The following is a 25,269-nucleotide window of genomic DNA, read 5'->3' as shown; positions in this document are numbered from 1 at the left end:
AAAATATTGATAAGCTTTCTATTCAATTTTCAGACAGTTGTAAACGGATCCTGTCCTTTGAGTGTAATAAAGACCAATTTTCTCTTCATTATGTGGTAGAAATGTCTTGCGTAGGGGGTACATAATAAGGATTTACTTTTGTAGTAACAACAATTCAGTTCATTTTTTCATCCTGTCCTTCAGTGTATTTTCTGAAAGCTGCTATTTGACTAGTATTGCACTGTTCAGTTTGCCAGCTTCTGATATCACATAGAATACTGACTGCTCTTCATGTTGTGTTATAAAATGATGCTCAGTCACTTTTGAAGAATACAAAGACAAATTCCCATGCTCACATTAAACACCAGATCTGGAAAAGAAGTGTCGCATTGGATTTCCCATTGCATCTTACAGAAAATAGAAAAGAAAAAGTGATTGCATTTACACATAAAGGACTTTATTTGAGTTCTACATTTTGTAACCTCTGTGACCAGAAGTAAATTACTCCCACTTAAAATTGGCATCAATCATGAGCCATGGCAAATTTAAAGCAAAAAGCAAAGGACAACTGGATGGGCATTTAAAAGAAAAAAGAATGAAATAACTTGCAATTGCATAATACATTTCATGTTCTTAGGTTTTCTCAATGTGCTTTATAGTTTAATGAAGTATTCTGAAATACAGGAATCATGGAGCCAGATGGCATACAGCAAGAACACATATTCAGTGAGCAATGAACCAGCTAACTGGCAGTAATAATAATAATTGGTGAATAGATATTGATCAACACGCCAGAGAGGGTTCTTCTGTGAAATAGTGGGATGGGTTCTTTTGCATCCACCTAAGAGGGTACAAGTGGGCCTTAATTTAGTGTCTCCTCTGAGAGACTCTGACAGCGCAGCACACCCTCAGTATATACTACAATGAAATGATGGCTTCGATAATGTCTGTCTCTGGAGTTGGGCATGACTCCATATCCTCGCAATTCAGTGACAAGACTGCTCCCAAGGCTGATCATTTTAGGGGTGAATTTTTACAGCCTGCATCATTGATGAGAGACACTACTTGTGGACAATGCTGATCTTAAAATTACCAACATGTTTCCACAGGCTCTACAACTAATTGGAAAGAGCTGCAAATGCACGCTGGCACAGCGCTGAATTATATTTTTAAAAACGAGCTTTAGTAAAATCATTTCTCCACATTGTAGAAAAGATAAATTAGCCCCTCAACTTCTCCAACATCTAATTTCTAGCCCCCCACTAAACTAACCACTATTTGTGGATTAACTGAATGAACATAGTCATACAGGTAATGAATAAGTACACACATTTCCAAAACTGCATTTCTGGCACAGAATCTGCTGTACCTAGGTACATACTGGAATTTCTGACCAAGTGCTGTGCACACCTCTGTCCATAACATGCCATCCAGGTGAGCCTCTGCTTGAAAAATGGCATGAAGAAATGATAGTTATAGATAGTGCCACTACTAAATCAGGGCCGTATGCTGTTTACTATGTAAGTGCTCTGTCAGTGACAGCAGTAAGTTACTGGGTATGATTTTATTAGAACATAGAACAATACAGCGCAGAACAGGCCCTTCGGCCCTCGATGTTGCTCCAACCTGTGAACTAATCTAAGCCCATCTCCCTACCCTATTATTGCGTGTAACAATTCTCTACTTAGCATGTTTTGCTAGAGAAATAACCATGCTTTGACCAGGAAACATCACTGCCATTTTGGCCACATGTTATTTGCCACGGTTCATAGGGATTCTTTTTTAAAATAAATACATGTTAAGTTTAACAAAGCAATTTTCACTGTAGCACCACTTTCAAAAATACTGTCTAGACTGTTGTAGTGTTGGTCAGGTTTTGCTGTATTTTCCAGTTACGGCTAGATATACAAGGACAATTTTTTGAAATTTTCCTGTTCCAATTGATAGAAAAATCATGTACATCACAAAAGATAGTCCAGCAGGTTGACCCAAAGTCTGACTCAATAATCATCTCAGCTCAACCAAGATATGACATTAAGAGTAGCCATGCTCTTATTTTATTTGGATGTGAGGTGTGTAGTCATACAAAGAGAGTTACAGCTGGTTACAATTTGGCTTCCTGGAGTCAAACTGCTTTATATAAACTCAGTAAGAACTATGTTTGGTCTTAATGTGTACAATCCTGGGTGTTGCTGATAAAGTTTTCAACATTGACACAAATCTTGGAATATGGTAAGAGGCCTGAGTCAACTTTAACTGATCACAGATGTGCCTCGGAAAGCTGAGGAAGTCTGATGTATGCACCTGTACTTAACATGTGAAACTTAAGTCTCCAGTGACTAGTTTTAGCCTGCCCAGACTGTTCTGTGATTCCAACAGTGGTGGTATTAGGTGGCGGGATACCAAAGACTTGGGCTATTAACTCTATATTTTCAGATGGAGTTTTAGACAGATTTTGTTTTTAGAGATTTTCATGCCAGGCCCAATGCTTGCATAGGAGTGTAATTTGAAATAAATCAGTTGAAGTGTGAAAGCACCCACAGCTATGTTTAGCCTTTTCGGTTCGCTGCTCTCTCCATGTCATCCTGCCTCCTGGATTATCCTCAACCGCAGCCTCCTGCAATGTGGCAATCCCTACACCCTGACCTGCATACTCCCTTCTCGCTCAATTTCTGGGATGCCTGGCTTCCATCTGGCAAATGTCAGAAGTGGCAGAAATATTGGGGGTGGTGTGAATGTCTGTGTGGTGAGAGAACGAGGTGAATGTTGTCAATCAATGAGACAGGATGTTGAATGCTGTTGTTGGATGAGGGAGAGGGCCGGACTCTACTGGGAGGTGAGAATGGGAAGAGAACAATTGGGATGTTAGGGAAAAGGAGAACAGGGTCAGGGCTAAAGGGACAAGAAAACAATCTGCATGTAAGGGGAGAGTGTGAATACTGGTGGTGTAATGATATTCTTGCATTAACATGAATTGGGTGCATAGATTCTGTTTACTTGAAGATGCGTGGATTTATGTACAGTGAAACTAATTGGTATCATATAAAGGAATCTCTAATCGCTGCCCTGAGTGTAACAGTGCAGAGAGCACTGGCTATGTAACAGGATGGTTCATGCCCAAACACCATCATGGTATTTGTCTGATTTCCATGTTGAACCCTCAATGGGACATTAGTCCAAACACGATCACGCAGAACCCTCCTTTTCACCAAGGATTGTTCTTGTGTGCTACAAGTCAAAAGACATAAATGTTGGGGAACAGCAAAATTAGTTGTACAGAGATAAGGACTATAAAGTTTACAAGTACAGATATCTAAGACTCTATATATTGTTCCAACAGCTTTACAACTGTTTTCAATTTGTTATGGTATAATTGTAGATTTCGCCCTTGGCTGTTCCTGGTTACTTGACATCTGTCAATGTGTAGATTGTTGTCCTGGTGATCCATCATACCGTCACCATCTGGGGGCATTGACTGTTCAGAATAGGCATATTGCAGGTTTATGTCCCTCCTTAAGCATTCCTCTGTGTAACGAGAGATATTGGGAACTACAGATGCTGGAGCATCCGAGATAACAAAGTGTGGAGCTGGATGAACAACAGCAGGCAAAGCAGCATCTTGCTTCTAAGATGCTGCTTGGCCTGCTGTGTTCATCCAGCTCCACACTTTATTACCTCTGTGTAGCGATATCATTTCTTAAAATCTGGGTTCACTGTGCACTTTGGAAACCTCTGTTTATAACTAGGTTCATATTGTAGGAGCATTGTCCTGTGTGCCTTTGAGATGATTCTGCACCTGCATGCTGGTCCTGCGTCTTGGAAAATTAGGATAGGTGGTGTCTTAGCATGATCATTCATTCATTGGCAGGAGCAGGATACAGGGGAATTTCAGCAGGAATGTAGACACAGCAAGGTGACACACACACTCGGATGAAGTTGCATCAGGGCCGGAAGGTACATATCCTTCAGTATTTGGTCTGATAGGATATTTGCATCAGCTGATGGTTTAGAGTGTGTTTGCCAGTGTTATTGGAACAAATTATGTTGATTGAATCAAATGTTTGTCATTGGTTTGCTTCATCCACACAATGTAATCCATTCTCAGTGTGAAAAGGCTGCTTGATCTCTGTTTGTCAGTTTTTTCACTCCAGGTATTGACTCATATGTCTTGCTGTGAACTTCATGAATCTGCTTACATTTCTGTGGGTCCCTGCTGCAGACCTTGCTACTGCTGCCAAATATAAAGTGTTTGTGTTTTGTTTGGTTACTGTCTGTTACTGCCTCTCACTGTAAGTTTGGAGCAGATCTGTTGCACAGGCAGGCCCCGTGTCTTTTTGTTTGGTATGTCTTGCACAGATCTTGGAATACAGGACAGCTTCATGTGGCTTGAAGTAGGCCACACACGTTACACAGCTTGCATTTTTTTTGTATCCTGGAGACGGATTGCATTGAAGGAGGGAGGGGACTGAATAAATCTATAGAGGCTGGTATCCCATCACCATGTCATCCTTTATTTGGACATGAATGGCCCCTGACTCTAGTACTACCTCTTCAGAGTTAGCTGTCAGAATGAGCAGTATCTCTGAAACTCTTGTTTTTATCTGTCAGCCAGGACTCCCCGATTGGACCAGATTAACAGCTCCAATCAGGAAGATCATATTCTATAAGGTGTAGCTAGCTGGCCTCATTACAGTCACTGCAAGGAACAGTCAGGAACAGTCAGCTGGAGTGACCTCATAAAATATAAATTCCTTGATTTGGCCTGTTTATCCGGTCAAATCAGGGAGCCCTGGCTAACAGACCGAAAGTGTGAGTGTTAGAGATACTGACACTCAGGTACCTGACTCTGAACAGGGTGTGAGGGAAGCGAGAGAACACATTTAGGGTTAAGTGAAAAGGATGAACACTGTTTAGGGGGTGAGGGAAGGGTCTGAATAGTTAAGGGGTAAGGAAGGAAAGGAACAACTGGTGTGTGGTAGCCTGGGGAGAACACTGTCAAGAGTGAGGGAGGGAGGAAACCATTGTTTGTCCAAGGGATGAGTGTAAATGCTCTGTCAATGTGTGAGGGGGATGGTGAACATAGTTGAGGATATAAAGGAGGCTATAAACACTCTTGGTGGTGAGAGAGGAGGTGGAAAATACTACAGTTGTGAGAGAGGGGTTGTGAACACTGTCAGCAAAGTGAGTGATGAGGGAGGATGCATTCAGGGGGCCTGGAATAAGGGGGGAACATAGTCGGGATCTGGGGAAGAAGAATACTGTGGGAGTCTGATGGAGAAGGAAATGTTATTTGAGGGTGGAGGGAGAACATTGTGGGTGTTGAGGTAAGGGGGGGTGAATGCTGTTGGTTGTGTAAGGGCAGCAGGACAGCACTGCTAAAGGATGGAAAAGGGAGGACAGCACTAATGTGGTCACAGTGGAGCAGGGAGAACAGTGTCAGGGGTGAAGGGTGTTAACACTGAACAGAGAAATGCCAGCATGAGACAATGACTAATTGTTGACATCATTTCTGAAAATACGTTTTAATATACAATACAGCAACTGCTGCTATAAAATGAAGTTATGCTTAACTAAGAGATAGTAAGAACTGCTGATGCTGGAGTCAGAGATAACACAGTGTGGATCTGGAGAAACACAGCAGACCAGGCAGCATCAGAGGAGCAGGAAAGCTGATGTTTTGTGAAGGGTGTTGACCTGAAAAGTCAATTTTCCTGCTGCTCTGATGCTGACTGGCCTGTTGTGTACCTCCAGCTCCACGCTGTGTTACCTTATGTTTGACTAACCCTGATTATCTAACAGTATGAGGAAACTGTTGGATTTCAGTTATGCTCCACATTTCTGCAATGCCCAGGGCCAGAAGTACCGAGCTCAGACATTGGGCAGAGTGGATTGACCTTCCGACAGTGATTACTATTTCAGGCCATTAGTGATTTCAACAGTGCTGTTGCTGGATGTTCGTGTTTTATTTATAAAGTTGCAGTTTCCTGATTTTGTACTTGCTCCTCTTAAGGCTGGCCATCTTGCGGTGCTGTGGCAGTGCCCCCACCCCTGGACCAGGAGGCCAGAGTTCAAGTCCCACCTCCTTCAGCTTTGTGAAATAACATGTCTGGACAGGTTGTTTAGAAAAATAGGTTAATTAGAAATTTTATTTGTATGGCTTAAGTGGCTCTTTGCTGATTTACAAGCTTGGAAACCATAGATTTACCTCATTATAACATTCATATTTCATTCCAATTTAACATGTAAATTGGTATTGGATTGAATTGTGAATGTTTCATTGTGAATAGTTTTTGCAAAGATTATTTGTTCGCAATTTCAGTAAAGCACTTTTTAAAAATTCTTCTCAGAGTAATTCATAGACATTCTCATAGTTGCCTCACATATTAATGTTGATATATTTTAATTTACGCCAGAACTGCTTGATTAGGATAACAGCACGAGGGAGAGAGGCTTTGGTTACAGACTTTGGGCTAGCCCGGGAGGTCGTTGAGTTGCCTACGAAGGATCTTGAACGGAAGTTGTCCTTGGTTGGCTCAGCTTTCTGGATGGCACCTGAAATGTTGCGAGGTGAACCTTATGACAGGAAGGTAAAGTGTGACTGATTTCACTTCTATTCTACAATTGGACAATGGAAGTATTCTTTCTGTTCATTCTTTTCACAGGCTAAAGATTTGTTTGATTTTAAAAGGTATTCAAAATAAAACCTTAAAAATGACATAAGTACAGAAATACCATGATGTCCTACCATACCCTTGTTGAGTGTAATCAATGGTCCTTTTGGGACTGAACGCATTGGGGATGAAGCTTTGCTCAATTATAGGCCAAGACTTGTCGCATTGTTAACTAAAAGACCTGAGGCTGGCCTGCGAATTAGGCATCAGACCTTATTCTGATCTGTTTTATGAGTTGCCAGCTCCACAGGCAGTTTGTCCATTGAAACTGATGAATATTGAGCTGCTTATTCCACTGGCTTTGTTGCAGTGATCTGCCCGAGGAGGTGAATGATTGTTCAGAGAGAGCATTTCTGCTGCATAGAAAGATGTATTTCCAATACTGAATAAAAACATGAAGCAGTTGACCTGACTGTCAGCCCATCTAGCACCTTCAACTTCATATTCCTTCATATCAATGTGGAGCAGCATAGCTGCAGTGTGTGCGACCTACAGAAAGTATTGCAGCAACTTGCCATGGCTTCCTTGGTAATCAGCACCCAAACCCATGACCTCTTGCACCTAGAAGAACATCATCACATTAAAGTCACATGCCATCCTGGACTGGACATAAGCTGCCATCATAGGATCAAAACTGAGGAAATTCCCTGGCTCTAATACAGAGGGAGCACCTTCACCACATGGATACAGTGGTTCAAGAAGTGGTCTGTATTCTCAACTATAAAACCAGCTCTCGCAACAAGCCCTACATCCCAAAAGAATGATAAAAATGATTGTTTTGAATTGTTATTGATGCCACAAGCTGCCAACATTCATGGGCTAGTGATGCAGTTGTTTATAACATTTGAGAACGTAAGGGCTATTGAATATATTCTAAGCCAACAAAAACAAATGTAAATCATTAATGAGTAGGTCCTTATTCAATGAGTTTCTGGGCCGGTTTTCAACAAAGATTAAACGTTATGGGTCACTTATTTCAAAGTTTCCCTTCATTGTGGCCAATTTTATTGACTAACCTTTTTGCTATTGAATATAATCTTGTTACATTTAATACAGAGTACGTTTCATTGTGACCAATGAAGGACTTAATTAAGATTTTATCAATGCTGCCATAGATTCCCACTGGTAGCTTTAATTCCATTTGTGTGCAATACAACTTAATGTATCCTTGCATATTCCTGTCAACAGCATTTGACTACAGCTGTTAATTTTATTTGTAACAGGTTGATAATTTTGTCGTGTGTAGCACAAACCAAGGATTTTAACAGTGATATATAGCGTTAAGATTCACACACCAAGGAAATTTAGCCATTCATTGTGGATCTCACAGACAATCCAGCAGATTTTAAACCTCCTTCAGACTGAAACTGAAAGTATAGAAAACAGACTTGGGATAGCATTTAGATGTTCAAAACATTCATAGAGTCAGAGAGTCATACAGCACGGCAACAGACCCTTCGGTCCAACCAGTCCATGCTGAACATAATCCCAAACTAATCTTGTCCTACCTGCCTGCTACTGGCCCATATCCCTCCAGACCTTTCCTATTCATGTATTTATGGCTGACAGAAATGAACATGAGGAAGCCATTATGGAGAGATGATCGCATTAGTTTGAACTAAGCCTTCTGAGCGCTGCTCCTTCATCAGGTAAAGTCTTTTCTTTTGCTAGGTGAAGCGGAGGGAATCACACAGGCACAGAACTTATAGGCAGATGGATAATTGCAACATAATTCCAAGTAACTAAGAGTGTCAAAAGATAGTACAAATGGTGTGAGTGTAGTGTTGACAGGTTGAATAACAAATCTTTGCAGGTGATCAAAAATGTCAGACAGTGTGAGTAAAGTGTCAACAGCTGAATAGCAAGTGAAGGGATGATATATGAACTGATTAATTAAGGCAGAGAGATAACTATAAACAAAAATCAAAAAATGAAATGATGCTCAAGACAAACCAAATGGCTGGAATAACATGATAGGTATAGGAGTCGCATGGTGAGGCTCTAACCAAACTAGTAATTCAAAACTGTACAAACTAATTAAGCCATTGACTTCACCTGAGCAGCGCTCCAAAAGCTTCTGATTTCAAATAAACCTGATAGACTGTAACCTGGTGTCATGTGACTTCTGACCTTGTCGTTTTAGGTGATAGAGGTTGTGAGTTTGGAAAGTGTTATCAAAGGAACCTTGATGAGTTGCTACAGCACATCCTGTCGAGAGCACACACTGCTGCCAGTGTGCATTGTGATGAAGGGGGTGAATCTTTAAAGTACTGGATGGGGAGGATACTTATCAAGGGGGTTGTCTTGTCTAGAATGGTGTCAAACCTCTTGAGTTGTAGGAGCTGCCCTTATCCCCGCAAGTGTTGGCTTTCTATCACCCTCACAACTTGAACCTTGGAGGTGGTGGGTAGACTTTGAGGAGTCAGTAGTTGAGTTACTTGCTGTGGAATTCCCAGCCTCTGACCTATTTTTGTAGCCACAGTATTTATTTTGCTAGTCCAGTTAAGTTTCTGGTCAATGGTAAACTCCCAGTATGCTGATAGCATAAAGTTGATTCAATGATAGTATTGCCATTGAATGTCAAGGGTAGGTGGTTTCATTCTCTCTTTTGAATATGGTCATTCCCTGACACTTAGGTGGCACAACTGGTACTTAGCACTTATAAGCCCTCAAGCCTGGATGTTGTCTCAGTCTTAGTGCAATTGAATATGACTGCTTTTATATCTTATTTCCGTATCTGAAGCATTGTGAATGACACCGAAGTTGTGTCATTATCAATGAACATCTCCCCTTCTGACTTTATGATGAAGGGAAGGACAATGATGAAACAGCTGAAGATGGGCCCAGGTCATTAGCCAAAGGAACTTCTGTGGCAATGTCCTGTGGCTGGGATGAGTAATTTTTGTTCGGTAAATCTATTAAGGATACTGAATGGAAGCAAATATTGAGGTACAAATCATCCATGATTTCATTTAATTGAATGGTAGAATAGGGTTGAAGGAATGTTTTCTTAAAGATTTTATTCCAATTCAGATTCACAATGGCCTGGTAGCTCAGAATTCGCTTCTCTCCGATTCATAGTTGAAATTTATCTCATCAGCTGCAGGTCATAAAGGGTTGATAATTACTTTGGCATTAATATAAAGTGTATAGCAAGAGAATCTTTGAATTTGGTTTCTTCAGGTTGTTAGCTATTTTCAAGTACAGAGTTGATACGACTATTAATGTTATCAATACCTAATTCACCTGGCATTTAGAAACAGCAGATATGCACATCCATTTCTATCACATTCTAGTTATGTAACTCTTACCACAAGTACTAAAATGGAAAAATATTATTGGAACTCTGAGAAGGTTTCATTTTAGAATGAGCTGTGGGATTACACCATTTAGAAGGCAATGCACTTAATCAGAGAGTCTATAAAACAATAGCTGTTCCGAATGTAAAATCTCTGAATTATGTTTTACTTCTACCAAGATTTCTTCGTATAAATCCAATGGTTTCAGGTGATTTATGGTATGTGGTGATATATTGTTGACTGCTATAAATGCCAGGCTCTGACTTATCTACAAGTGTTATTGTTTTTAAAAGTATGTTATTGTCTGGCATCAAATCAGGCATTGAACTGACAGTTGTGCTTAATGGTTACATATCTTTCAGGTTGATGTTTTCTCCTTTGGTATAGTATTGTGTGAAATACTTGGCAGAGTCACCGCTGATCCTGAATTTCTACCCAGGACACAGGTAGCTATAACTGACTGGTCAGCAGTCTGGCACTTGACCCTAGGGCGAGCGGGACAATAGTAATTTGAAACCAGACAGTGGAGTCATTTTGGGCATGATGGGATCAATTCCAAATCTCAATAATAAATGTATCTTTTGTACCATTGAAACTTTAGAATGATTGAACTTTTTGTTGACTATAAAGCCTGATAAGATCACGGCATAGAATCATTGAGCCTGGATGAATTGTGTAAGCCAACAGCAAATTCTGTTTAACACAAGTACGTGGGCATGAAATTCACTCCCTACACATTGTGATAGAAACCTGTTTATGATTCATGCAGCCCTCTCAGATTCACAGTCACAGAAAACCAATTAGAGAACTGTCAGTAGACAGGTTTAATTAAATGATAAGCGAAAGAAGATAAAAGGCAGTTCTAAACATCAAACTTTCAAATGTAATGTCATTCTCTGATTTGACACCAGAGTTCGGAATGAGATAATATCTAACACGGATGTGGAATAATGAACAATCATACATTTCTAACAAATTCTAAAACAAATCTGTATTAACCAAGTCACATTGTCAACAATGAATACCTAAGACAAAAATAAACGATGTCATTTGCTCTGCATGTATAAACAAGTTTAAAATGAGTAACAAGGTTCCTTTACATTACTGCTGTCCCAAAACAAACAGATGCCAGATTTATTTTTTTCGACATGTCTCTGTGTTTTCTATAGATCGTAGGAAGGGCTGAAACAGCTGATGAATTTAGATGTTCATGTAGATGGACCTCAACAATTTTTTTAAATCAACTTATTAGAGGCATCTAAGGTTTTAGAGTAGAATTGTAGCCCGTGTTGTGGTTGGTTAGCTCGCTGAGCTGGTTTGTTGCTTTTCCGCAGATGTTTCATTACCCTGCTGGGTAACATCATCAGCACAGTGTTCGGCTTCATCGGAGGCTACATTAATGACGTTACCCAGCAGGGTAATGAAACGTCTGCAGTAAAACACCGAACCAGCTCGGCAAGTCAACCAACCACTACATTATTAGAGGGGTCTTGAAGCCTTGTTTCTTGTATATAGTTCCAGATTTTCCAGCTGTAATGTTGAAGGAAGTAACAAAGAAGAAAGCGAAGCAGGCTTACATTTCTATAATGCCTTCCAGAACGTCAAAGTCCTAAAGCGCTTTTCAGTGATTAAGGTATTTGTGAGGTGTAGCCAATTTTATAACGTCATGAAACTGTCAGTGTTCACCCATCATTATTCTGACAGCAACTTCTGGTGCACACATATGTATAACTGGACACGGAAATTGTGAAAGTGTTCTCGTTGATTCATCACCTCTTTGCAGGGTGTACAGTTGAAGTTCTCAAAAATGGAAAGCTTAGAAAAATTTTGATTTGACGGGAACTTCCACATTTTATGTGGTTTATCTCAAAACAGTAACTCTTTAAAAGGTTGTGCTTTCTTGTTTGAGGCATAACTGGATTTTTAATGGCATACTCAGTCATAATTTCTGCTGGACAATCTCTGGCTGTGGAAAACTAATTTTTTATGAGTAGAATGTTAAATTTGTCCATTGTAATGAAACACAAATGCATTTTAAAACATTTTTGATGTCTGTTTATGATCTTCCAGTTATGACCATAATTCTATGTGTGTGTCTAATCTTTTATTTCACTTTCCTTAAGATTAATTAAAAGTGACAGATGATCAGTGTATTGTCCTTCCTAGTTTGCTGTCTTTGAATTTTTCAGTGTTTAGCTACTTAGTTTACTTGATGGCTTCATTGACATTGTTTAGGACAGATCTCAATGACTGATACTGAAATAAAATTAACAACAGGAAAAGTGAAATTCATGCCATAGAGATCACTGGATCCCAGTGAGCCTCTTTCTACGCAGGGATTGCGAGTGCTATCATATTGTTTGGACCACAAAATCCAGTCTATATTTCTCACTGTTACAGTGAATCTGAATTGTTAATACGATATGTATACTTTTTTTTCTGTATAGTATTCACATGTATACTATACTGTATATAGGTTATTTATTAAAAGTTTACTGAAATTATCGATCATAAAAATATATGATGCTTTATAATAACCAAACTAACATTTCATTGTCAAAGTACTGACTGGTACACAATGATACAATTTAAAACAATTACCTCAGAAGATAGTTTAACCATGTGTTTACATATGGCTTAACTTGGCATGCAGGGGAGCATACATAATTCTGAAATCTCTTTCTGAACACATTTTTCTAGGATTATGGACTCAATACTGAAGCATTCAAGGAAATGGTGAATGGCTGTCCAAAAGCTGTGCTGGAAATTACAGTTAACTGCTGTAGGGTATGAAGTATTTCTGACTTACTGTCATTCTCTCTGCAAGGTTCACTAACTCTGGACACATTGCAAAGACCCATTACTGTTAGCGAGTTTTGAGAAGATTTGTAGCTCAGGTTGAGGTTCTGGATGTGAATTTGCTCGCTGAGCTGGAAGGTTCGTTTTCAGACGTTTCGTCACCATTCTAGGTAACATCATCAGTGAGCCTCCGACGAGGCGCTGGTGTTATGTCCCGCTTTCTATTTATCTGGTTAGGTTTCCTTGGGTTGGTGATGTCATTTCCGGCTCTTTTTCTCAGGGGATGGTAGATTGGCTCCAAATCAATGTGTTTGTTGATGGAGTTCCGGTTGGAATGCCATGCTTCTAGGAATTCTCATGCGTGTCTCTGTTTGGCTTATCCTTGGATGGATGTGTTGTCCCAATCAAAGTGGTGTCCTTCCTCATCTGTATGTAAAGATATGAGTGATAGTGGGTCATGTCGTTTTGTGGCTAGTTGATGTTGATGTATCCTGGTGGCTAGCTTTCTGCCAGTTTGTCCAATGTAGGATAAAATAAATAATTATATATATTTGATTTAGATTTATGTAGCACAAAGAAAGGCCTATCTATTCTATATTTTCTTCAGGGTAAATGCTAAGTTGGACTTTAATTTTAAAAGGTGATCTAATGTTTGAATTATACTAGAGAATTAGAATGGGGAGTTAATAGTACACAATAAAGAAATGGAAGATGAAATGATCAAATGTTTTACTTCAGTATAGGGAATGCAAAAAAAGAAAGAAGGTATTTGATATACTTGCCATTATTGGTTATTGAGTTGAGTATAGCAGTTAGGAGGTCATATTGCGGATATTGGAATATTGCGTGCAATTCTGGCCTCCCTACTATAGGAAGGCTGTTGTGAAACTAGAAAGAGCTCACATTTACAAGGATGTTGTCAGGTTTGACCTATAGGGAGATGCTGAATCGACTAGGGCTATTTTCCCTAGAGTGTCAGAGACTGAGGAGTGACCGTACAGAGGTTTATAAAATCATGAAGGGAATGGATGGAGTAAATAGACAAGGTCTTTCCCTTGGGGTTGGATGGTCCAAAACTAGAAGGCATAGGTTTAAGGTGAGAGGGGCAAGATTTAAAAGGGATATATGGGGCAACTTTTTTCACACAGAGGATGGTGTGTGCCACAGGAAGTGGTAGAGGCTGGTGCAATTACAGTATTTAAAAGGTATCTGGATGGGCATGTGAGTAGGAAGGGTTTAGAGCGATATGAGTTTAATGCTGGGACTAGATTTATTTAGGATATCTGATTGACATGGACGAGTTGGACCAAAGGGTCTGTTTCCATGCTATAAATCTCTATGACTCTATGGCTTTAAATTCCCAGCAATAGTTGTAAATCTGGAAGTGGAAAGAATAGAGGAACTTGATGAGATTACATCATCTGGAAAGCACTCCTGAGCAAAGTGATGAAGTGTGGGTTGACACAACCCTGGGTTCTGATCGACATCTTCCGAAGATCTGAAAGGAGGTGGCTAAGTCAAAAATGCTCAAATCCTTGAAAACGTCTATCAGACTGATAAATAGTGAATATAATGTGTCAGTTCAAAAAGGGAGGACAACAGAAAACAGGAAAGTATAGACCAGCTTTTTTCATTCTTCAATGGGGATTGTTTTACAATCAACAATAAAGGAGTTGGGCACTTAGAAAAAAAATTCTGTGTAATTGGGAAGAGTCAGCATGTTATTGTGAAACTGAAATTGTTTTTCACTGACATTCTGGAGTTCTTTGAAGAAGTACTTGCTGTGTGCTCAAAGAGAAAACCTTTGATATATCATGCTTAGATTTCCAGAAAGCATTCAACAAGGTGTCACATAGAAGGTGGTTGCACAAAGTGGAAGCACAAGGTCCATGGGGTAATGTACTCATGTGGATAGATACTTGGCTGCTTGGCAGATAACTGTGAGAAGGATAAATGGTCTTTTCCTTATTGGTAGGATATGAGAACAAGGGTTCTGCAGGGATTTGTTTTGAGGCCACAACATTTTTCAATTTTTATGATTGATTTAAATGAGGGGAGCAAAGCATGGCAGCTAAGCTTATAGATGACACAGGATGGCTAAGAAAAATTGTACTGAAGAGCACATAAGGGTTATTCAGCCTGATATTGATAAGTTAGGTGAGCAGACAAAAATCTGGCAGATGGAATATTATATAGGAAATGTGAAATTGTTGAGTTTGGCAATAAGAATAAGAAATGCAGAATACTATCTAAACAGAGAATGACTGACTGCAGACAGCACGAGCCATGAGAAGTTTGCATGCAGTTGCAGCAATAATTAAAAAAGCAAAGCTAATGGAATAAAAACCGAAACAGCTGCGGACGCTGTAAATCAGAAACGAAAACAGAAATTGCTAAAAAAAGCTCATCAGATCTGGCAGCATTTGTGAAGAGAAATCAGATATAACGTTTCGGGTCCGGTGACCCTTCCTCAAAGCTAACGGAATGTTGCCCTTTATTAGGTGAGAATTTGAACATAAGCGAAGCATTATATCTTTACATTTTTTTTTGGCAGGGCAATTGTTAAGCTGGCATTTTAATATTGTGTGCAGTTTTGGTCTCCTTATATAAGGAAAGTAGTGTGTGCAGCTCCTTTATTACTGATTGCAGTGGCAGTGACTCAGAGGAGAGACTCATGCCTCTAAATTGATACCTGGAATGTGTGGGTTGACTTATGAGGAAAGTTTAGATAACTTGGGCTTGTTTCCATTGGCGCTTAGAAATGTGAGGGATGTTTTGGTTGAAGTTTGTAAGATCCTGAATGGGCTTGACAATGTGGACACAAAAATGATGTTTCCTCTTGTGGGTGAATCTTGAAATACCCAGAGCGTGGTTTTAAAATTAAGGGTTTCTCTTTTGAGATAGTTGTCAGTTTTATTCTCTCAGTAGGTTGTGCAACTTTGACTCTCTGTGCCTCAGAAGGCATAGAAGGGTGTCATTGAGGATTTTTAAGGCAGGCACAGGTAGACCTTTTGTTAGGAAAGGGAATAAAAGGTTGTCAGGAGTATATGGGAATGTATAATTCAAAACCCAAATAGATTGCCGCAATTTCGTTGAATGGTAAAGCAGGTTTGAGGGGCCAAACAGCCTGCATCTGCTGCTGATTCATATTATTGTAAAATGTAATAATGGTGATCTACCAAGGGGAGGTCCTTTGTTTATTTCTGTACATTCCTTGTCTGCTACTTAGGGGAGCATCCTATTTGCAATTGTGGATTGTTTAATGCCATTATTTTCTTTCTCCCTTTTGGGCTACCACTCTTAACCTTCCGCCAGTAAGTCCTTAGAATTTTGCCATTCCCACTTAGTTGTTGGTATTCATTAGTGAGAATATCCGCACTGCTGTAGGTATTGAACTAGCCCATTCCATCCTTCACTATTTTTTAGTAGAATCCCTACAGTGTGGAAACAGACCCTTCGGCCTGACTAGTCCACACTGATAATTGGGGCATCCCTTTATAACCCACCTAAGCTATACACCCCTGAACACTAGGGGCAACTTAGCACAGCCAATCCAACTAACCTGCACATCTTTAGACTGAGGGAGGAAACCTGACCACCTGGAGGAAACCCATGTAGTCACAGGGCAAATGTGCAAACTCCACACAGACGCTCACCTGAGGATGGAATTGAACCTGGGTCCCTGGCACTCTGAGGCAGCAGTGCTAACCACTGAGCCACCGTGTCGCCTCATCATAGCCTCAGTTCACAGCCTTCTAGTCTTTGGATATCTGCTTGTCTCAAGATCCACTTTTCAACCCAATATTACAGAACCCTTTACATCACAGTCTTGATCATTCTTCCTTCCAAGACTTTGCTCATTTCCATGCTGAAAAAGTGCTTATGTTTAGAGGATTCATTCCTAATCGGCATTTCTATTCCAGCTCTAATTACTTTCTGGTTGTAATCAGCTTCTTTAAATATGTTCCCAGGTGCATAAATAGATTAGAGGTCAAAACCAGCCATTACGTTGCCTGCTATAAGATAATAAAATGTGAGGCTGGATGAACACAGCAGGCCAAGCAGCATCTCAGGAGCACAAAAGCTGACGTTTCGGGCCTAGACCCTTCATCAGAGAGGGGGATGGGGGGAGGGAACTGGAATAAATAGGGAGAGAGGGGGAGGCGGACCGAAGATGGAGAGTAAAGAAGATAGGTGGAGAGAGTGTAGGTGGGGAGGTAGGGAGGGGATAGGTCAGTCCAGGGAAGATGGACAGGTCAAGGAGGTGGGATGAGGTTAGTAGGTAGCTGGGGGTGTGACTTGGGGTGGGAGGAAGGGATGGGTGAGAGGAAGAACCGGTTAGGGAGGCAGAGACAGGTTGGACTGGTTTTGGGATGCAGTGGGTGGGGGGGGAGGAGCTGGGCTGGTTGTGTGGTGCAGTGGGGGGAGGGGATGAACTGGGCTGGTTTAGGGATGCAGTGGGGGAAGGGGAGATTTTGAAACTGGTGAAGTCCACATTGATACCATATGGCTGCAGGGTTCCCAGGCGGAATATGAGTTGCTGTTCCTGCAACCTTCGGGTGGCATCATTGTGGCAGTGCAGGAGGCCCATGATGGACATGTCATCAAGAGAATGGGAGGGGGAGTGGAAATGGTTTGCGACTGGGAGGTGCAGTTGTTTGTTGCGAACTGAGCGGAGGTGTTCTGCAAAGCGGTCCCCAAGCCTCCGCTTGGTTTCCCCAATGTAGAGGAAGCCACACCGGGTACAGTGGATGCAGTATACCACATTGGCAGATGTGCAGGTGAACCTCTGCTTAATGTGGAATGTCATCTTGGGGCCTGGGATGGGGGTGAGGGAGGAGGTGTGGGGACAAGTGTAGCATTTCCTGCGGTTGCAGGGGAAGGTGCCGGGTGTGGTGGGGTTGGAGGGCAGTGTGAACCGGTTCTTCCTCTCACCCATCCCTTCCTCCCACCCCAAGCCACACCCCCAGCTACCTACTAACCTCATCCCACCTCCTTGACCTGTCCGTCTTCCCTGGACTGACCTATCCCCTCCCTATCTCCCCACCTACACTCTCTCCAGCTATCTTCTTTACTCTCCATCTTCGGTCCGCCTCCCCCTCTCTCCCTATTTATTCCAGTTCCCTCCCCCCATCCCCCTCTCTGATGAAGGGTCTAGGCCCGAAACGTCAGCTTTTGTGCTCCTGAGATGCTGCTTGGCCTGCTGTGTTCATCCAGCCTCACATTTTATTATCTTGGAATCTCCAGCATCTGCAGTTCCCATTATCTCTGTTACGTTGCCTGCGATCTGTTTGATTTTAGGAAGGGCTGTGAACAAGAGAGGCTAAAGCAGTGAAGTCAGTCGTTAAGGGCTAGGAGTGCAACATTCCCATCTCCTGAACATCATGGCCTATGGTGAGAAAGTTGGCTAAATTAGATGAAAAGTCCAAGAACCTTCTTACCTCTGACACCAAAAGGTCCCATTTTGCAACCAAGTATCGACCAGTGAGATATGATTCTTCCTAGTAAGTGGCAAACGCCTTTTAGCATGGATTAACACCCATTATCACCTTCATTCTTAATCCATCTCACCTCATTGATGTGCACTATCATGTTGTCCCAACCAAAAACTAGACCCCATGAGTTCTCACCATGACAGTCAAAACCTGGCAACTCTGGCCATCCATGTTGGACACTAAGCACCAATACCTCAGGCACGCTGTAAGGGCAGCAACTGCATGATCCCACACCCATGAATCTTGGCATCTAGCACACACTGCATCATCATGGGACACCTCTGACCCGCTTACAGTATGCTTCTGCAGTTACAGTGCTGCATTCTGGTGCAGACTGGCACCTTCCATTGCAGTGGTATTGCCAAGACTGGTAGTATGCAGATACAGGTGCCCAGTTTGTGGGTTGGACCGGTCTGCATTTCAGGGCTGTTCATTTGCTGTCTTAGTGCTCATTCACTTTGCACCAGCTTGAATGCTCACAGCGTTCGTGCCTTGCCTTTCTGTGTTCAGCTAACAGGCTCACAGTACTTATGTCTTGCCTTGCCTTTCAATACAGAAACAAAGCCAGGCAGCTTATCATTCTTGTCAGCAGGCATTGGTCAAGGTAGTAGACATCTAGGGAGGAGCTGAATGTTGGGCACTCCATCACCCTTCCTGGAGGTTTTGGCCTTATTGTGGGCCATTTTCTCATGGATTGCGAGTAAGCAAGTGAATGAATGAGATGAAAATGGCTGACACAGCTGTTAGTGCTGGTGCAAGAGGGGGAAATGTGCTGAGTGAGTGAGTAGACAGCACACTGGGCAGGTAGGGTTGGTCGGATGGAGGAATTGAGTTGACGAGAGTGAGTGAGGGAAGACGTTGCAGGCAACAGTGAGAGTGGTAGAGCATAAGCCTTGGTGGGAAGTGGCCCAGCCATAGAGATAACAGAGAGAAGATAGTGACACTTACCCTGGAGAAGTGGAGAAGGTTTTTCACCTTCCTGATGGCAGCTCCTCCAGATGGTTATGAGCACTCTGACCCAGCTGGTCCCCTAGTACCAGGGTGGCGGTGTCTGGTATCATGGTCTCTTATGTTGATCCTGGGGGACGAAGGAATCCTTCCTCCATGCCACCCCATTCACCAAGACCTCTCTGCCCCTGTCTGCTAAGCACAGCACCAAAATCCCCTTACGTGCCATGTTCAGGACAACTTAATTGAAACATGAGGGCAGCTTCTGACTGACTGCGATTTACCCAGGTTCACATCAGGCTTTTAAATATGGAGCATCACCAGGCAGTGGCTAGTCGATACCCACTATGGCAGGTTGGAGAATTGGGCTAACATTATCAGGTAGAATACCATAGAAGCATGGTGCTCAATTAATGAAGTGAATTTGGGGCAATTGTACAGGAAAATGCCCTGGCGCGCACATCGACACAGGTTCTGTGAAACTTGCCAAACATAATAAAAACCAAAAGAACTGGGGATGCTGTAAATCAGGAACAAAAACAAAGTTGCTGGAAAAACTCTGCAGATCTGACAGCATCTGTGAAGGAGAAAACAGAGTTAACATTTCGGGTTCTGTGATCCTTCCTCAGAACTGGGGAACTTTCTCAGAACTCCAGTTCTGAGGGAGGGTTACCAAACATAATGTTTGGTAAAGGTCAACCCTGAAAGAAAATTACAGCTGCCTCAGATTATCAAAGTACTTTGTTTGAGAGAATTGGCAAAAGCTGTTACAACTACTGGAGGCAATCAGGGTTTGCAGGAGAGCTTAAAGACTTTTGTTCTGTATTTGGGAATGACATCAACAATTAAACAGTACTTGGTGAAACTGAATCGAGTGTCATAGAATGTGGGGTGAGGCAATGCTGTCCACTGTCCCAGTGCTCTTTAACACCTCTGCAGTGAGCAGAGAAACACTGGATGAAATGCAGAAAAATGCCTAAGTAGGAGGTCCACCTGTGATGAATGTGAGATTTGCTAATAACTGGCACAGCAGCAAATCTAAAGCTCCTAATGAATAGAATGAAGGAATTGGTGAAAACATGTAGAATGAGAATGAATGTAAAAAAGACAAAAGTAATGAAAACTGGTAAAAATAATGGAGGGAAAGCAAAGATCAAGATAAATAGTCACAAGTAGAACTGATATTACAAACCATGTAGTGGATTTTTAACAAATGAAGTAAGACCATACCTTGATCATTGCTTTGTAGATGAAGTAGAATTGGGTATCCCTTCAATATTGCCAATCATACACTGTTTACTTGTTGATAATATATGGAGTCTAATCTTTAAAAAAAAAATCAAATAGTATGCTGACCACAGCAAGATACTTATAATTCCACATTACAAGATTTTTAAAAGTGCATTTTTATGCCAATACAGGAATATTTTTAATTATGTATTTTCAGTTTAGCTGTACGCTAAGTAGTTTTGTAAAAAACAATTTCAGATGTCCCCAAACAGGGTGCACAGCTCAAACACATCTTCTGCTTTTGTCCCACAGATTGATGCCTTCAAGAGACCATCGTTCCTTGAGTTACTGGACCAACTTGAGGAGGTAGCTGAAAGCTTGGAGCCAAACGAGGCCAATGAGATTCTTGTATGAAACTGTCAGTGATTGACTGTACCGCAAGGCCTTACAAGGGTGATAACAACTGCTGTTATCATCATACAGTGTATAAGGAAAGAGAAGGAAAACTGGATATTTGAGCGTGTGTTAGAAAAAGCTTATTCACTCATGATAGTGAAAAGACACACTCAGTTGCCTAGTCACATCAGTTTGTTGACCATTGGGGAGTGGCACAATTTGGACTTTGGGTTATAAATGTGATCCAGCTATCTTGACTCAGCTATCTGTTGTACTCCTCAACTGACTTTAAATTTGGAGGAGGTGTATAATGGATGGTTGATTTGATATTGCTCCACTTTGTTACTCAAATTCCAGGTTATCCCGCCTTCAGTAAACGGAATTCAAAATTTTAACTTGCAGCAATTGTTGGAAAACTGCCGTCATTATTCTGTATCTGGGTTACCAGGCAGAGAAGTGTTTTTGTTCAATCCATCATATTTGATGGACTGTAATGTACATCATGACAAATGCTCTCATAGGAGATGCAACTTCTGCAAAACTAGAGCTATAAATATAAGACTCCATTTACTGACAAACCCTTTCATTGCTGAATTTCCTGTGTAGAATTCTGCAATATATTTTTAATCACCTTGCGCTAAACAGATTGTCTGTAAATTACTTATGTTGAATAATTTAAATGAAACATTTGAGAAAGAAACAAGATTACACATTAAATTTGTACAGGGAATATTTTGTGAATTTTTATTTTTCTTCCAAATAAAGTGACTTCCAAAGGTTAGCAGTAATGTTTGATAAACACACCTTGGCTCATCTCAACTATCACCCATCAAACACCAAGGTCAGTCTTAATCCAGAGAAGTGCCTCATCACAGGCAGTTATTGTATAAGAGAAAGGTATATCAAGTATTGGTCCGAATTCTAAAAAACGTATCTGTTAGTTGACTGGAAATTCCGAATGATGGTCAGTAAAGCCCATTCTGGTAGACTTTCTCCAGAATAGGCAATTCCTTCTGCCGTCTATTTGAATCCAATGTCTTATTGGTCCTTCAATGACATTATTTCAGCCTTACCAAATAATGCCTCATATTTACTGTATCGTGTGCACCGGAGTAGGCAGCATTGTGACCCCAGTAAGCAGCAAGATTGAACAGAAGCTAAAAACATTCTGAATCCAAGAATTAGGTGTTTATTCCAAAAGGCTGAGTCATTGTGACCATGTCTAACTTGAAGTGTCGTTCTGGTGTGTGTAGTTGCAATTATTACCCTCTGATATTTAATGTTTTGATAACTAATCATGTGAAAAGATTGCATTTTAACTTAGTGAGCACAACTTATCAAGCACCATATGTATTTTTCATGCTGATAAATAATCACAAAGTATTGAGTATCAATTTCAGTAATGAATTAATTACTCATTATCGTAAAATGAGCCTGATTATTTCTGTTTGAAAAGAAAGGGAGTTAGATATTGAAGTTCCTTTGATTGTCCACTTATTAATAACTTGCATTTACATAGTGCCTTTCTTCTCTGAGAATACTTTGCAGCCAATGAAATACTGTTGAAGTCTAGTCACTTGTAATGTAGGACACACAGCAGTCAATTTGCACGTAGCAAGAATACAGAGAGATAGTGGGTTGAATTTTAACAGCCTGTGCAGATAAGCTCAGGTGCTTGGAGGCATGGAAAATCAAATGCACGCAACTAATAAGATCATGGGACACAGCGGATATAAACTTTAAAATAACCAGCATGGGGAGCATGGAGGGTGTAGGGCATTTTTTGAGTACAACTGAAGGGAACACAGTGAAGAGGCATTAGTACACAGCAATGTAGTGCAATGAAGTTGCATAAAAGGAGGAGAGCTGAAACTCAGTGTGGAACTGGAGGAACACAACAGGCCAGGCAGCATCAGAGGAGCAGGAAAACTGACGTTTTGAGTCAGAACCATTCTTCAGAAACAGGGTCCCAACCCAAAACATCAGCTTTCCTGCTCCTCTGATGCTACCTAGCCTGCCGTGTTCCTCCATCTCTACACTGTTATCTCTAACTCCAGCATCAGCAGTTCTTACTATTTCAGAATTGAAACTCAGTTGCTCATACAACTAACCTTGCTGGAGCTGAGGGACTTGGTTTTGTTAGGAGAGTGTTTGGACTCTTGACAGAAAAGTAAAGCACCAGTAGCTATGCCTGCTGTATCTGGCCTGCTGGAGGTCTTCTGCTGAATGGAGGGATGAGGACAGCTCTCTTGCCTGCCATAGCCTCAATCAGAACCATTAACATCAGAAGCACATGGGGTCCCCTACGTTGGGTGTTTTACTCACCTTTGAATGAATTAACAACACTTGAGAATGGCTTCACATTACTGCTACTGCTGTGATGTGGTATTTGGATTTGGAAATGTTCTGGTGTCACCTTCCTGACTCTAAGCTGAAAAAGATTGTCCCAATTAAACCATCTGTTTTTTTTGAAAGAGAATGTTAGTTGATGGATGTACATCAAATAGGAAACCAACTAAAAGGCAATGCTGAAATTGAATCTATACTTAGATAAGAAAGACTGTAGGTTTGGTTCTTGATCTGTGCTATGTTTGCTAATCTTGCTTACGGTGATGATGCAAATAGCTATAGCAGCTATGAGCTGTGGATGTTCAAAAGTAGAAGGCAAAACGAAAAGACAGACATGAACACAGTGACAATATTTTTCAATTTCTTGTTGCTGGGCTAAAATATAAATAAAGGCAGAAATTGAGTTTAAATTCTCCTTTGATTCTCTTAAGCTCCACCTTGGAATTGTAAAACCACAATTCAGAATACTTCATTAAAGTGGTGAAAGTTTTGCGCAGTTTATAATTAAATTTAGAATGCTATGTGCCACTTTCAACGTGCATATTTTTTAAGGATATAACTTATCACTTATTTTCCCTCAATTCATTTTAATCTTTGCTACTGCTACTTGGGGTGGGGTTGGATGGGGTGCTGTGGGCGTGGTGCATCTGTTGTATTTACTAATGAATTGATGCTGCGGTTTTCATTGCTGACCATTTACAAGTTCAATCCTTGGAGGCAGTGAACAGGGAAACAGATATTGTACAGTTTCATGTATGACCCATAAGGTGATTTGACACTTGTTCATGCTATCTGCCATAGAACAAGTGCAAATGGAGCATTTTAAATTGTTTCTCATGCTGACTATAAACATTGATTTGTAGTATTTAATATTGTATAATTGTAAAGTAGACTTGTAATATGTATTGCATCAGTGATATAGAATATGAAACTGGAGAGTATGTAGCACATTTCTTAAAATCTGGTGTTTTCTGTATAAATCGGTCAATCTATTTTGATGTTGTAATGCTTGGGGGTTTCTGTGATATAATTGGCAGTTCCAAAAGCAGTTAACTTATTCTTCTTTGTATCAGAAACATTTAACCAGCAACCTTACATTGGAACTTCCCAATGAGCACTTCTGGGCTTTTCTTTAGAAATAAAACAAAACTGCCCAGTAGGGCAGAATATTGTAGATACATCGTCTCAAAGGCTGCCAGAAGTGGCAGGGCTCATCTCACCCCTGCATTGTTACAATTAGGCAACTTAATTAGATTGAGGAGTCTGGATGACTTAATGAATAGAGCTTGTGCTCTTTTTTTGTCCTCTCACGATTGTAAGGAAGATCAGAAAACTTTTCAGGCAAGAGACACTTTGAGCTGCCATCATTTTGCCAAAGCTGCTGGCTCAGCATCGTCTAAGTCTTGGAATATGTTTCTTGCCAGCTCCCTTGTTGGGGCTAACTGATACCTAACAGGCCCATCTTTCTAAACAAAACAATACTTTAATGGCCACTGAAACTGTAAAAATTAAAATATGAAGGGAGTTTTTTTTGAATGAAATCATTAAGGACCATGAGACCTATCAGAAATTAGTTTAAAAAGCTATGAAACTGGTTGAACTAGTTAGGTACTACATTGCAGTGGTTTTGAGCAATGCATAATTTCATTGTAAAGGTGTAATTGACTTGCTTGTTCATTATGAATGCCAAGAAGTAATTCTTTATGATCCTGTTCACAGAGCTTACTCTCATCAGATTTGTTACATACTGTTAATTATGGACCGATACTATGTAAATATGTGAATGCTTCCAAAAAGCATGTTGTTTAATCAATACCTGCTGGTTATAGATGGTGCTAAGACATTGAAAACTATTGTGCAGAATTGCACAACCTCAAGCAGCTGCTGTTTGCCTTGCATTTCCAATTGAAAACTCAAGCTAGCTGTTACTTAATACTAAAAACACTTAATGATACATATTTTGTGAAAATGGATATTATGTTACTGTCTCAGCTATCTTTTTTTAAACTTCTAGTATCTAGATTAGCAATAGTTGTTCACTCCATCAATACATATAATCATTTTGAAAATAATAAAGTTCAAATGAAAGAATTTATCAAGTTC

At 40.7% G+C, this 25,269-nt stretch overlaps 1 protein-coding gene across 2 annotated transcripts in view; it reads left to right on the top strand.

Annotated features, from left to right (window-relative positions):
* The window catches only part of zgc:162952 (PKc_LIMK_like_unk domain-containing protein), a 101,250-nt gene extending 78,490 nt beyond the window's left edge, over positions 1-22,760 (top strand). For both annotated transcript variants that reach the window (XM_048558968.2, XM_048558967.2), the window contains exons 6-9: positions 6,393-6,566; positions 10,312-10,395; positions 12,650-12,736; positions 20,734-22,760. In XM_048558968.2, the coding sequence (XP_048414925.1) occupies positions 6,393-6,566; positions 10,312-10,395; positions 12,650-12,736; positions 20,734-20,835 (447 nt within the window). In that variant the 3' untranslated portion in view covers positions 20,836-22,760. The remainder of the gene's footprint in view (positions 1-6,392; positions 6,567-10,311; positions 10,396-12,649; positions 12,737-20,733) is intronic.
* Positions 22,761-25,269: the final 2,509 nt, after the last annotated feature.

The sequence above is a fragment of the Stegostoma tigrinum genome, chromosome 29 (assembly GCF_030684315.1).
Source record: "Stegostoma tigrinum isolate sSteTig4 chromosome 29, sSteTig4.hap1, whole genome shotgun sequence".
In the NCBI taxonomy this organism is placed as follows: domain Eukaryota; kingdom Metazoa; phylum Chordata; class Chondrichthyes; order Orectolobiformes; family Stegostomatidae; genus Stegostoma; species Stegostoma tigrinum.
This window is presented reverse-complemented; position numbering and strand designations above follow the sequence as displayed.